This window comes from Molothrus aeneus, chromosome 18, assembly GCF_037042795.1.
Source record: "Molothrus aeneus isolate 106 chromosome 18, BPBGC_Maene_1.0, whole genome shotgun sequence".
Classification (NCBI taxonomy): Eukaryota; Metazoa; Chordata; class Aves; order Passeriformes; family Icteridae; genus Molothrus; species Molothrus aeneus.
The window spans coordinates 2987786-3002385 of NC_089663.1; the positions used below are offsets into that span (position 1 = coordinate 2987786).

At 39.2% G+C, this 14600-nt stretch overlaps 2 protein-coding genes across 2 annotated transcripts in view; one reads left to right on the top strand and one right to left on the bottom strand.

Moving 5' to 3' along the window:
- The first annotated feature begins 85 nt into the window (after positions 1–85).
- RSPH14 (radial spoke head 14 homolog) overlaps positions 86–14600 on the top strand; it is a 74550-nt gene continuing 60035 nt past the window's right edge. The window contains exons 1-4 of the mRNA XM_066562527.1: positions 86–134; positions 587–1035; positions 2295–2397; positions 2580–2698. Coding sequence (XP_066418624.1) covers positions 837–1035; positions 2295–2397; positions 2580–2698 — 421 coding nt within the window. The 5' untranslated portion in view covers positions 86–134; positions 587–836. The remainder of the gene's footprint in view (positions 135–586; positions 1036–2294; positions 2398–2579; positions 2699–14600) is intronic.
- GNAZ (G protein subunit alpha z) overlaps positions 6204–14600 on the bottom strand; it is a 51410-nt gene continuing 43013 nt past the window's right edge. Inside the window, exon 3 of the mRNA XM_066562526.1 lies at positions 6204–8282. Coding sequence (XP_066418623.1) covers positions 7938–8282 — 345 coding nt within the window. The 3' untranslated portion in view covers positions 6204–7937. The remainder of the gene's footprint in view (positions 8283–14600) is intronic.

A 14600-nucleotide genomic window follows, 5' to 3' on the forward strand; every position in this document is an offset into this window, starting at 1 on the left:
CAGCCCGACCCGCGGCTCGGCGGCGTTGGTCGCTATTCACGAAGAGGCGCGTACGCAAAGAGCGGGCGCTGTGGCAACCGGGGCACGCGCGCGCTGAGGGGCGGCCGGCGCTGAGGGGCGGGAGCGGGGGCTCGGTAATGGCACACGGCGCTTTCGATTATTTAGTTATTTCGTTTGCCTTGAAGGGAGAAGTGAAGTTGTTTAGTGGCTGTTTTAACTTTTGGGTTTGTTTTTGCTGTTAGCAGTTTTCTATATTGGAGGTCGAAGTGTTCAATCTGCTGAGGCGCTTCCCGTACTGAGGGAAGGGCGGGGGGCGGAGGGGCAGCCCTCACGTATTCTATCAAACGTTACCGAAATCTGAGGGCAGGATTTAACCAGATCCCTTTAAAATGCCTTTTTTTTTTTTTTCCTTTGGGAAAAAAGAAGTATTTCGCTTTCCTTTGCTTTAATTTTATTATTTTGAGTCCCCTCCGATTTTGGGCATTGGGCCTCTTCGCTTGAACCCTTTAAAAAGCATTCCCTTTATCAATTTTAATATCCTTCCTTGAAATTTTAAGCTTTCTCTCTCTCTGTCTTTTCTTTACAGTGTTCAGCGAGAATTAAACCAGATTAAGACAATTCAGCAGATGAACACACATTAGTGCTGATGATGCACGATTCCAGCCTCTTTCACAGCTTCCTGACAGTGTATGTTTGCTCAAAGAGCTCCTTGGGGACACAGAGCACTGTTTAAAGTCAGTAGGTGTCTTTATGGTACATTATCTGCCCAGTCACCGAGTACAGCCATCTTGGACTATTTTTAAGGATAGGGAGAATCTTTCTCAGGAAGATTTGGGATGGCACAACCTCGTATCTCAGCCTATCTCCCCCCTGACATAGACCCCACCAAAGCTGCTCTGGCCTTTGGGAGGAGGGCCCTTCCTAAGCTGAATGAGGAGCTGCAGTCTCCCGAGCTGCTGACGCAGCAGCGGGCGCTGGTGGCTCTCTGCGATCTGGTCCACGATCCTGAACAAGTCTACCAGGCAATAGCATTGGGTAAGTGGTCTGTTCTCACTAGCTCTGACACAGTGGGGCAGGCTGAGGGGCCAACCCCACTTCACTTTCTTCCATTACTTTTTCCTTACACTATCTTCGATCATGCAAGGTGCCCAGGAAAAATTTCCTGTTTTACCTTAGAAAGGTAAAGAATATTATAATACCGTATACATGACAGTTATTATAAGAATTATCATCACTTGAGGATTCATCACTGGCTCACTATAAGTTTTATCAACCTCTAAATACAAAATTAGTGCAGAATCATTCTTTCCATAGAATCATAGAATTGCTAAGGTTGGGAAAGACCTCTGAGATAATCCAGTCCATCTGTTAACTCTGCCCTGCCATGGTCACCACTAAACCACGTCCCCAGACTTTATTCCAATTTTAGCTAATTCCTAACATAGGCTAATAAAAAACCCCCTACCTACTTAGTTCAAAGTTAGAAGCCCTTCACCATCATCACCCACTTGCCTGGAACTTAATGAGAAATTAGAAAAGAAAGGAATATAACCAAATTTATCTTACTCATCAGGACTACATCTAGCCACCACTTATTTTGAAAGCCTGGAAGAATCCTGAGTTTTGATTTTTGGGGGGGGGGAAAACCCTAACCACAAGTTTATTTTTGCAATTTTTATCAGTCTGTGGTATATCTACATAGCTCATTATGTAACACACACAAAAATTCCTTGTTTGCTACTGCTTTTTTCTCCATTTACTTCCTTTACATTTTTTTTCCTCTCATAAAAGAGACTAGTCATGTTCAAAATTTATTAAGTTAGTGTTTGATGAACAGTTGATTGCCAAAGCAATGTGAGATTTTTGTTAGTTTGGGGTTGTTAGGTTTTTTGGCTCTGGTGAGTGCCATATGTGCATACACAATCATTAATGGTTCACCACATTTATTTCTGTTCAAAAAAGACAAGTGAGTGTCAATCCTGCAAAAACACGCTTTTCTAAAGACATCAATAGCTCTACTGTCTTATTTTTAGAGTTATGTCACTTTATATTTGCAGGATTAGGATTTAACTTGATAAGGAGTCAGGAGCTTGTTTGTAGCGTGACATTTTTGGCAGTAGGCCTTGAAATTTGAAAGTTTCTTCCTTACTTGAGATATGACAATGAGAATTTCACTGTCAGGACAAGCTGAAAATTCTGAGGCACTTGAAATTGTGAGATAAACGCTGAATATTGCTATTTCCAAATGAATGCTGGAAGTAAGAAGTGTTAAAATGAATTCTGATGTCTCGTAGGATTCTTGGATAGCCTGAAGGCTTTGCTGGTGCATGAAGACCAAACTGTCCGGCAGAAAACAACAGAAGTTCTCTCTGTCATGGCTTTGCACAGTATTGGCAGGTGGGTGCAACTCCAAAGTTTACTGAACCCTCTGGGAAGTGATGTTTCAGTGAGAAATAAGAACAGCTCCTAAGTCTTGTGAGACAGATGCAGCATAAAGAAGAGCAGTTAAGACTAAAAATCTCAAATCCATCCAAGTTTTATTACATTGTGTTAAATCTGCCCTCCACTGTTGTTTTTAGGGAAGGGCTACTACGAAGTGGAGTCATTTCTGCCCTGGCTGGGCTCCTGGAGGATCCAGCAGATGTCTGTCGGAGGAACACCCATCAGGTTTTTGACATGCTGGCAAGATTACCTGAAGGTAGGAGGTTTTAAGCAGTTAGGTATTCAAGCAGACAACGCTGAGAGAAAATCAGGTAAATTCACCTATGCTCCAGATTTAATTGATTCCATTTCCCTTGAAACTCATGTTTAAAAACAGTATCTTGTCTATTTTTGCTCATCTTAGTTTTCCTTAGTTAACTTAGGTTTTATGCAAGTTAAGGCTACCTGCTCAAGATACAGTGCACTGCATGCTTGAATTGGTATTTCAGAATCTTCCATCAAAGTTTCACTTTTTCCCTTCTGTTCAAGGTGTGGAGCAGCTGTTCATCACAGTGCATTAGTTTCATAAGTGTTTTAATCTGAACATTAGTTTTAAACTTCTCTTTCAGTTGATAAAAATTAAAATTTTTAAAATAAAATTGTGACTGAAATTCAGTTACAATTCAGTAGAAATGTTCAGTTAAAAAGCCATGCTGTTTAAATTCATAGCAAAGTATATTGTCTGAGAAATTCAATTTCACTACTGATACTTGAAAAGAATTAAAAGAGCCTTGCTAACTGTACATGAATTCTAAAAAAGCTAAAGATGTATTTTTACATGCAAGCAATCCTTTTCAAAGTCTTCAATAATTCCATTCATATGAAGGATATTAAGATGTTGGGCTAAACAACTTTGTGAACATCAGTATGGAAAAGTCTGTAAAAGCAGCTCTGAGTAATTACTCTTGGAAAAGGTGGGTTTTTTGAGTCATGTATTCTATTTATTTAGATTAAAAATATAATGTATCTATAAAAATATACATGCCTGTATTTAAGAGCTGGAAGATAAATCCTGGAGCAGAATTGTGTCAGTGAAGAATGGACTCACATACAGAGGGCAATTTAAAAGGAAAACAAAAAGGTGCAAAACTTTTTGCTATGAGACAATTTGGGGAAGAATCAAGGATAACCATAGATATTTTCCAATAAGTAGTAAGAGTCACAAGGCCTGACATAATTCATTTGACATATCACAGATACAGAAATTGTCTCTGCTTGGTAATTCAGCCCTTTTCAGCTAGCCAAGAAACTTTTACTCCTTGCATTCACTTCTACACCTCACATCCAGAAAACGAGGTAGGATGTTGTCCTAGGGTAACAGGGGTGCCTTGGGTGAGGAGCTCAGCAGCTCCTGCAGCCCTCCACAGCTCCATTTGTGCTGTTCCCTCGTGCTGAGGTCATTTGCAACGTGCTCTGTGCTAGACAAAAAGGAACAGAAGCTGGACATGCCCTTGGCATGAAGTGTAGCTGTTTTAACTGGGAGGTGGTCAGTGACTCCAGCTAGCTCTGGGCCAGGCCACCTGGTCTTTCTCCAAAAAGGAGTAATTTAGGAAAATGTGGTTATTTTGAGCAAATCCACTTACAGAGTATTTTTGATTCCTAAATGTAAGGATGTGTACCAGTATCTTCCAGGGACTGTGAGATAGTTAAAAACCAAAAGGTAGGAAAATGCACAAAGACTGGGAGAACACTGAGGAGTAACATTTCCAGAAGAAACAACAACTTGGTGAAAAAAAAATAATGGGCAGAAGAAAGACAAAAATAGATAGATAGATAGATAGATAGATAGATAGATAGATAGATATGTTCAGTAGAGCATAGAAGAGGGAGAAGGGCCAGAGGAGGAGAAAATTAGGGACATTAAAGAAATTAATAGTAAAACTTCCTCTTATAAAAACAATTAGTTGACATATATAATACTTGATAATGTTAGTGAAAGGGTGTTATGCAATGATAAATGACCTTGGAAATAGCAACTGCAAAAATAGGTCTAGGAAAAAATATCTTTCATTATGGTGTTGTTAACACTGGAAAGGTTTAATAATTCTTACCCATTACCTATCCTGTCATTTATGGGTACTTCATCCTTTTAGGTGAAAATTGAGGTGGAATGGATGGGGAGATGGATTTTTAAGCTTGCCAGAACCTCTGTTTGGGAAGAGCCCAGGAGATAATATTTCTCCTACACTGCTGATCTTAGTGTCTCCACTCTTTCACCCTTGAAAAATCATAACTAATTGAATGTGTGGATAAGGACTCTTTAAGGATACCTTTTTCCCTTCAAAAGTTGTTTTGCTGTATGGAGTGCAAATGCTGAAAGGACAGATGGCATTCTTACTGCAGCAGATGGGATATCTCTTCTGTGAATGTCATTGTTGCCCAGGTGAAGTGAAATCCCAGCTGTATTAATGCAGCTCTTTCAGGTGGCAGTGCACTGCATCACTGATAAACCTGAGAACTGAGAAAATAGATGCAAATTTATTGCATGATTTATCCAGGTGGATGACTAAGAGTCAAGGGATTTCATTTCAGCACCTGTCTTCAGCCAACAGATTTTTTAGTTCTAACTTTGCTATGCCTCAGTTTTCTTATGCAATCAGAATTTTTTGTGAAGAAAACTCTGTATAAAACATAATTTATTTTAACATCTTGAATTCTTCAGAGGGAAAACAGAGTAACCATGAATTACTAAGAATACTAAAATAAAAAAAGCATCATAGGAATTAAATTATTAGAGAGTTAATAGCAAGAAATTGCTATTCAGAAAACATTATTATGTGACCTGATTATTTAAACATAATTATTTACTTATTTGTTCCTCCCCATGCCTCTGATTTTAAGTCAAGTAGGAGCACAGGTGGTGCTTCACTTTCATTTCTCCTTTCCAAGATAACTTTCACTCAATGAGGACTGGAACTGGCTGCTTTCCTTTAGAAATCCCCTTGGGCCTTTGTTAAAATGTCCTGGGTTCTCTACCTCATCATCTCTAACACTTATGGTAGAAAGACCTCCTTAATTGAATAAAGATTTGGTTTTTAATATAAAGTGTCCGTTACCCTCCTGATAATTGACTCCACTTTTGGTTTTATCCAGCTTTCTTACCTGGAAGCTGTGCTGTAATGGATGCTGGCCTTTTCTTCTCTCTTCTTTCACTAATCTGAACAGGCCACAGTGCAATGAAAGCAAGAGGTGAAGGACACACAACATCTATTAGAGCATTCATTGGGAGAGGGAGCCCTGACTCACTTCCCGCCTTTTCCACAATTCAGCTGGCTAATAATTGGATATTACATGTAAAAAAGCAAATTAGACTAGAAATACTGCACAATTTCCCCAGTAAATGATAGCAATTTATAGTAAAGAAAACTTAGAGGAGCTTGTACTAGGAATTACTATATACAGATTTTAGTAAACTTGCCAAGCCAAGCAGCCTGAGTGCAAATATCCCAAGCAGGCAGCAGCTCCTCACTACAGGTGAGACCTAAGAACTCACTGTGTGCCATGACAGACCTCTGGGCCTTTATACCTTGAAGGCACAGCCTCATTTGCTCTTTTGCCTCTACTCCTCAGGTGTAACAGTTGGCAGGGAATGCTTAAAGGGACCCCATGTCCTCAATACAGGGATAAAATGTCTCGTTCAAAATTAAGAAAACTTCACAAGCATTAACCAATCAAGTAACTGTCATAACACTACTTAATGAACACACTATAGACACATTCAGTATCATTTGAATTATTTATTTTGAAGTGGACAATTTAAATGTTGATATTATTAACCATTTTGTTTTAATTTTCTTAGAGCCCTTGGCTGAGATTTCTTGCACTAATCATAGTATATAAGGGGAACAAAAGTAGAAGGTGATTTTCCAGTGTGCATGTGTGTCTGTGTCTCTGTGTACTATGTGCTTTACAGTTATCAAACATTTATTTACACACCAACTTTACACTGATGTCTTTAAGAAGTCTTTTCTATGGCAGGGGAAAGAACCAACTGACCAAAGACTTAGGTCTATATAATCCATATGAGATTTTCCAGTGTAGTCCCACAGAGCTTCTTATGCATTCAAACTTTTGCAGGAATGTTACTGCATCCAGTAGTGTTTCTTTATGAGATGAAACCTGGAGCTGAGGATTGCATCTCTTCAGTTTCCTTAACTTCACTAAACTGTAAATAATTTAAATTATTAAATTGAAATAACAAGACATTTAGTTATTGTTCATATCGCTCATCTTTAACCTTCTAATAACACATCACATTTTAAAAATAATTTTTAAAACCAACAAAAAAAGACTTTTGAGGTTATACACTACACAATCTCCATGGCTCCTGCTTCTTGGGAAATCTGGTATAATATTACAATACCCAGAAGGTATTTGGAGCAGTGGAACAGAATTGTCCGTTGGCAACTTTCACATTCAGCAATCCAGACACTACAACAATAATTTAAAAAATTGCTTTGTGATTTATTTTTTTAATCTGTATTAAAAAAGGAACACTAACCTACTTCTTAAATATAATTTGGTTTTTCATGAAACACCACAAGATTTGGCAAAAAAAGATGTAAAAGAAGACTGTTTTGATGTATAAAACTCCTTAACAGTAGAAGAAACACCGACCTTAATTTGGCCTATTGAGAAATTCATTTCATGTAGTTTTGCTGCATATTTGAAGCCAGAAAGAGCAGAAAGAGCTGCTAGTCAGTTAGGAACTCACAAAACAGGTGTGCACCAACAATTCCTTTAATAGGCAAGGTGTCCATGAGAAACAGTAAAGTAAAGCAGAGGTGTGTACATAGTATATGCTGAGGTCATGTGCATGTGCATACATGATGGATGTGTACATACTCTTGACTGTGGATACCAATAGTGTGGGTGCATGCCCACTCTCTACAGATTGAAGAAGTATTTTGCTTAAACTCTCTCATTCAGTAGCTTCTAGTTTGAACTAGCTTTTCTCCCAAACACAAGCATTCTGCTCTCCACCCTTCAAACAAGTTCATCTGTCACTCACCAGATTTATATTTTTATGTCAATAAAATTTTAGGACAACTGGATGAAAAGTCATTTCTTACACAGAACATGATAACACTCCCACTGTAGGAAATGGAATGAGACAAATGGAATAAAAGTGCAGTGACTGTGGTGAAACATCTCCACAGAGTTTGGCCTCAATCTCTTTTTTTGTTTTTGTTTGGGGTTTTTGAGTTTTTGGTTGGGTTTTTTTTAACTGGGGGTGTTTGGTTTTCTTGGAGAGGAGGGTCTCACTCTCCAGAACATATATTTGGGGAAAATTATGTAGCAGGTTAAGGGGGCATAAGAGGAACTGTGTTCATATATCAGATTTCCCCATTTTCTCTCCTTGGGCTATTAAGCATTGCCCAATTTTTTTCCACTGAAGTGGAAGAAGTTAGCCCCTTTTTTATCACTCCAGGAAAACAGATTAAACCCAAGGATTCTTAGCAGAGGCCAATGTATTTGAGATTGTTCTGAATGATGACATCTGTCACTGCATCAAACACAAACTGTATGTTACTGGTATCAGTGGCACAGGTGAAGTGTGAGTAGATCTCCTTGGTCTCCTTGTTGCGATTCAAGTCCTCAAACTGGCGTTGGATGTAGACCGCTGCCTCCTCGTACGTGTTTTGGCCTTTGTATTCAGGAAAGCAGACTGTTAGGGGGATGCGTCGGATTTTTTCTGCCAGCAGATCTTTCTTATTCAAAAAAAGGATGAGGGAAGTGTTGATAAACCAGTTGTTGTTGCAGATGGAATCAAACAGACGCAAACTTTCTGCCATTCGACTCTGTAGGAGAGGAAACAACAGTGTCAGCAATAGTGCTTGAGCAGAACTGTGGCAAGCTCCCAGCTCTGTCTGCTGCCCTGAGCAGGTGAACTCCATTTAAGAACAATTGAGCATGACCACCACAGTTATGTTTGGAAATTAAAATCCAATGCTGCTACAGACTGAAAGAAGAGAGGTCTGTTAAAAATCAGCGCCTGTCTTGAATGTTCCTGGGGCATTGCTGCCTCTGTGACATTTACACTGATGCAGCTGGAGCTGTCCATGGTACCAGGCTCTTGGGAGGCTGTGTTGATTGCTTGGTTTACACCTATAAATACGTGTAAATAAATGTTGTGTTTTGAATAGAAAATATTATAGATTATTAAAAGAAATATCACTCAGGTATTGTCAAAAGTAGATACAGAAAATGTCTCAATCAGGCATTTTTGGCAAGGTCAATATTTTTCCAGCCTGCTTAGGTTTCAGAAAATGTTATGCATACATCATGAGTCATGGGAGTGATCCAGGGGAAGTGAACAGCAGGGATTTGGGATATCAAAAACCAAGAGTATATTTGGTTTACAAGACTATTTGCAAATATGTATGTGTTCCATTTGTCTGGCTTGTGTTCAGAGGGGATGGAAATAATCAGTCTGGGCATTTTTGTTGTTGTTTAGCTGTGAAGTATTCTGGCCAGTTCTCCAGTTTGGAAAGAACAAACAGTGGAGGAAAGAGGATGACTTTGGCTTTTAATAGAAAAAAAGTATTTCTAATATAAATTCTAAATTCTCCTGAAATTTGTATCAGTTGTGTCTAGTGCATCTCCCTTGACTTCAGTAGAGTCACCTGGTGAGAGGAAGAGAGAATAATCATGCACTGTTTATTACACAAAAATTAATATGAAAATATAATTTATTTAAAATTTACTTTTTATGTTGTTTTATTTGGAAATGAAATGTATTGTTATTATTTCAAAGGAAATCTGCAGCAGTTTTGATCATTATTCTTACACTAAAGCTGTATACTGGAAAGATGCCTCTTAACAATGCATAGTTGCTGAAATAGGAGCAGACTGATTTTCATAAGCTTTTCAAATTACCTCTTACACTTTCCTCACTTTGTGTTATTACTCCTTTTCATTTGCTAAGGGTCAGCTTGGTGGGAGTTGCATTCTGTGTTCTGGGAGTTCCATGGAGCCCTGCTGCAGCTCTGTTTGCAGCGAAGCCAGGGCTGCTGGCCTTGCTGCTCATTGCCCAGCCCCAGGAGCGCCGGCAAGGCTGGCACTGCCCGGCAGCCAGGGCAGCGCTGACTCACCAGCCCCTCGAGGCACCCTGAAACACCAGCTCAGCCAGACACTGCTGATTGGGGGCTGCTTGTTTACTGCTTCCTTTGTAAGCTGGGCTCATCTGACGCTCCAGCCTAGCTTAAATATCAACAGATTTACAGGTGGAAAAACATAGCTTTAAAAATATGTTTGTGCATTTCTTTTCACTGGGCAAATACTGACACAACAGATAATCCCCTGAAACATCATAGATCTGTTTTCAAATGCTCAAGATTTCCTTTCCTGATTTTGTAACTGATAAATAACCAGGCAAGAAATTTTTATCTCAGTCAAAATGCTTTTGCTACTAATAGTCTGAAAAAAATCTTTTAGAGCTAATATAGGTTTTTGGCCAACTCTCAGAACAATCATACCAACAGGATATTGCATTTTAAGAGGTTTGTGGTCATTGCTGTATTTTGTAATGAATCATAACACTGTCTCTCTACTACCAAATCTTCCATTGGAATCTGTAATCCAAGGACAAAAGCAGAGAGTTAACAGCCTTCCATAAACTGGGAAATGTTATGAACACATACAAGAGGACAGACAGTTTTAAATTATTGTAAACTTGGTGATCTCTTGTGGGATGTAAAGAAAATATTAGTAAATTGTTGATCTTGACACCTAAGAAATTTCTTCTTCAATGTAATATTTTAATATTGGCTCCAGATCTGAAATTCATAATATCCTTAACTAAACTGAATACCATTTCTTTTAGCTGAAGGGCGAGTAAGCCAACCGAGAATCATTTCCAACAAACATGCAGGTGATATTATGCCAGTGCTAGGCTGTGGTTGCATGGTATAAATGTGTGATATACCTTGGGAAATGAACCCCCCAAATCCAGGTCATGATTTTAATAGCCAAAGAAGGAAAATGCATCAATGGACAACAAGGAAATGTATCAGAAAGGAAAACCCAAGTCTTGAAATCCTACAGTCATACAGTGGTTCAGGCTGGAAGGGAGCTTAAATACCATCCAGCTGCAAATCTCCTGCCATGGCCATGGACACCTTCCACTCTCACCCAGCCTGGCCTTGAAAGCTTCCAGGGATGGGGCATCCAAAGATTCTCTGGGCAGCCTGTACCATTGTCTCCCCACTCTCACAGGGAAGAGTTTCTTATTAATACCTAATCTGAATCTCCTGTCCTCCAGTCTGAAGCCATTCCCCCTTGTCCTGTCACTGCAGGCCTTTTTTTTAGTCTCTCTCCATCTTTCTTGTAGGTTCCTTTCCTTACTGGAAGTCCACACCCCTAACCCTTGTTTTCTCCAGGCTGAACAATCCCATTTTTCTCAGCCTTTCCTTATAGGAGAGGTGCTCCATCCCACTAATCAACTTGGTGGCCCTCCTCTGGACTCACTCCAACTCTGGACTCACTCTGTTCTTCCTGTGCTGGGACCCCAGGGCTGCAGGCAGCTCTGCAGGTGGGGCTCACCTCAGTGGGGCAGAACCCCCCGTCCCTGCTGCCCACACTGGGGGCTCAGCCCAGCACAGGGAGGTTTCTGTGTCCCAGCACACACGGACAGGGCAGGGCCAGCCCTCACTCACCAGCCTCCCTGAGTCCTTCTCTGTCGTGATCGGCGGAGGAATTGCCTCACACAATATGCGTGAACAGCAAATCCCCAAGTTTATTGAAAGCTCACACATATTTATATTGGTGTTAATGAAGCTTATACATATTGCAAAAGCTGAGCTCATTATTGGTTAAAGCGCACTTAGATCAACCACACCTACTTCTATGCTCTAATGATTATTTTGTTTCTATGTTTACATTCTTATAGCTACTCTACCTAGGCTATCTTCATTTTCTGGCAAGCGATTTTCTCCCCCATCTTCCTGTTTCAGCGAAGGTCACCGTGACCTTTGTCAGTGATTGGACACTGGTTTCACAATCCCCAGCTTGTGTCCCCTATCCTTATCCAACGGTATCACATCGAAGTGGCCTTTCTCAGCTAGCCAATTATCCACAAAGCTCTCCACACTTCTCCCCAGCACTGCTCCATCTCCTCATCCCACGTGATTTCTTGCCATACCTTCAGTGATACATCCACAGTTCTAAGGTCGAGGCTGACACTAAACATACATGCTATATCCACTCATCTACTCCCAGCAAAACAGGCTCATTTCTGCTGTTGACAATATTGTAAAACTACTTTACATATCATAGGGAAAGTGAACTTGAGAGGGTTATGGCTTATTATAATAAAAATAGAAGAAATTGTTGTATGACTCCCAAAGGTGTCATAAAACAGTAAAATAATGATAGGCATTCTTCTCTGCAGTGTCTTTTCCAGTTCTGGAATTCTGAAGGGAGTACGTAGCCAGGTGGTCAGAAAAAAAAGTGCTGCTGTAATTTTATAATTATACACAAGCTGGGGTATAACCAAGATAATGCCAGTGCCTTACCCAGATGGCCTTGTTGGGGGCTAATTGCAAATTCTTCTGGGAGCATAAGAACAAGGAATTGGTTGCTTAAGGGAAAGAACATGCTAAGGAACAGATGGCTGCTTTTATGCTTGCAATAGTTTGCAGAGGCACAAGCATCCCTGGTCATCCTGTGGAACAGTAGAGGTGTGCTTAGCAGGAAGGAGTTCTGAACAAGTAAGCATTTTCAAAAGGGAAGACCCAGTTATCAAGATAGCAAGTAATTAAAAGAACAGAGTTTGTAAATGGAGCCAAATTGTAATGTAGTTTCTCCTTTCAGCTTTCACATTAAAGCTTTCTAGTCACAGCTGGGAGAGCTTTGAAATTAAAAATGAAAAATTATGAAGAGAGAAACTATCACAAATAGGGGAATCAACTGTCATTTGTATTAAAAGCTTAAGGACTTCATCTTTCAGTCATTATATCTCTTTCATCATCATTATTTTAAAACTGGTAGGCACTTGGGGATTTGAAAACCCTAACAAAACCAAGTAAAATTTTTCTTGTGTAAGCCATAAACAATAATGAATAAAATTTGTGCAGGAATAGTAATATTTACTTTCTAGAAAAGTTAGAAAATCTTTAAATGTCAGTAAATCTTGGAATAGCCAGTGGAAGCTATTGCCATTTTCCTGTAGAGGCTTTCCTTGCAATAGTGGCTGACATTTAGCATATGCTGGTAGCTATGAGCTATTTCACAAAATGGCATCAAACTCTCTATTTCAAATATCTTCTTTAGAGATCCATGACTTAAAATCTTCTGAAGAAAGCAGATGAAGCTAAAGTAATTGAAGAAGGGGTAGTGGGGTAAAAAGGAATTGAAAATTGAATCAGTTGGATGTTTTTCCTTAGGTTTAATAGAAAAAAAAAAAAAAAGGAATCCATTCTGAAATAAGGAGAGTCTACAAAACAAATGAAGGAAATACCATTGTCCAGGACACTCATAGTCAAAGTAGTTCAGGAATTCAAACTATGCTTGAGTAAAGGCAGAGGGAAAACAGAATAATTTCACAAACAAAAGTACAGAAAGCAAGTGATAGCTTGGGTGAATACAGAGACACTATTGTAAAGAAGACTACAATGAGTGGTAGTTGAAATGTCCTTCCTGTGTAACAGTCAGGCAGTCCTGACTGAGTGCTGGGTAAGAGGCATACAAATCTATTGTATGATTCATCTTTTGTTCAAAGCAAGAAGACTTCTACAAGGATGTATATGCTCAAGTGGCTGCTGGACAAAATGGGAGAATATTATGATAATTTCATGAGTTTTTAAACATTTCTTTCATCTAAAAATCCAAAAGAAGAAACTATCTGTTGGAGAGAAGTAAATAGACTTAATCCAACACCTCTCAAAGAAATTAAGTACCTCACTGAGGTGGAATTAAACTGGGATAAAACTCTTTACCTGGGTTGTCCTGTATATATCTGTTTCTAGCCTTGGCATCTCCCAGAAGGGATGGGTAAGCAAGAAGGATTTGACTAGACAAAATTGTTTTGGTTTCTAAACTTTTTCTTCCCAATCCTAGGAGCCCAAAATTCTCCTGGAAAATGTTGGAATTCTAAACTGTCAAAATTAGAAGAGGTGACATAGAAGAGTAAGCCCCACAGTGAATTCACTAAGAAGTGTTCTTAAGACACTTAGCAGCTTAACTTATTCTGCCAGCAGACAAACTCATTATCCCATCACCCAAACAATTTATTACATTGGTCTAAAACCACGGCAGGAAATCCTGCTCAGTCACTTTGTAAACAAAACAGGAAGGAGCTCGGGCTCATTAAAAGCAGCAATGTCAATATAGCACCTATCACACAGATCCATGCATGCACGTGCCCCCCATTTATGTCCTTCCTACCAAAATGCCTTTCAGTGTCCTGCATGGAGGACTGTGAAGTGTAGAAAGATGAAAACCTAATATAGTGTGTTAGTTTATGCCACCACAATGAAAGGAAATTGAAAGGGATGGCAAAAGGTTTTATATTGGAGGAATATTGAATCTCTGCTATGAAATGAGCTTATAGAAGGCTGAGAAACATATGTATTATGAAGTGGAGCCCTTGAAGAAATTTTGTGTGATTTTGATAGGGAGATATCTATTTATATTGAGAAGGCAAAAAAATTTATTAAGCATGAAACAAGTTTGTTTTGAATTTTTTAAAATCAGATTCATTCTCAAATCAGGAGGAAACTATATATTAGCAAACAAAATTTGTAAGCTACCAAATTAATTCTTCTTTATGTTAAAGGTAATGTCCTGTTATTGTTCATACTTACAGTTTTTACATGCAAATGTAGAAGTGGTAGAGGAGGCAGTAGTCAGTATTTGATGCCTCTTTTTCAGAGAAGCAAGGGAAAATAGACCTTACAAAGTGGTAGTGCAGCATACATACAGTGTCCCATGGTGGTTCCTGTTGAATATTGCTATTGTCTTTACATAGAACTCTGTAGATGATAACTGAACCTGGCAGTGTGAATGGGAATTACAAGAGGACCTTTAGGCTTGGCTATTGTATGGGATGACAATGAACAACATCATGAATATTTCATCATGTATGTTCTCTGGGACTGAGAAAACCCTGCAGTGTTACT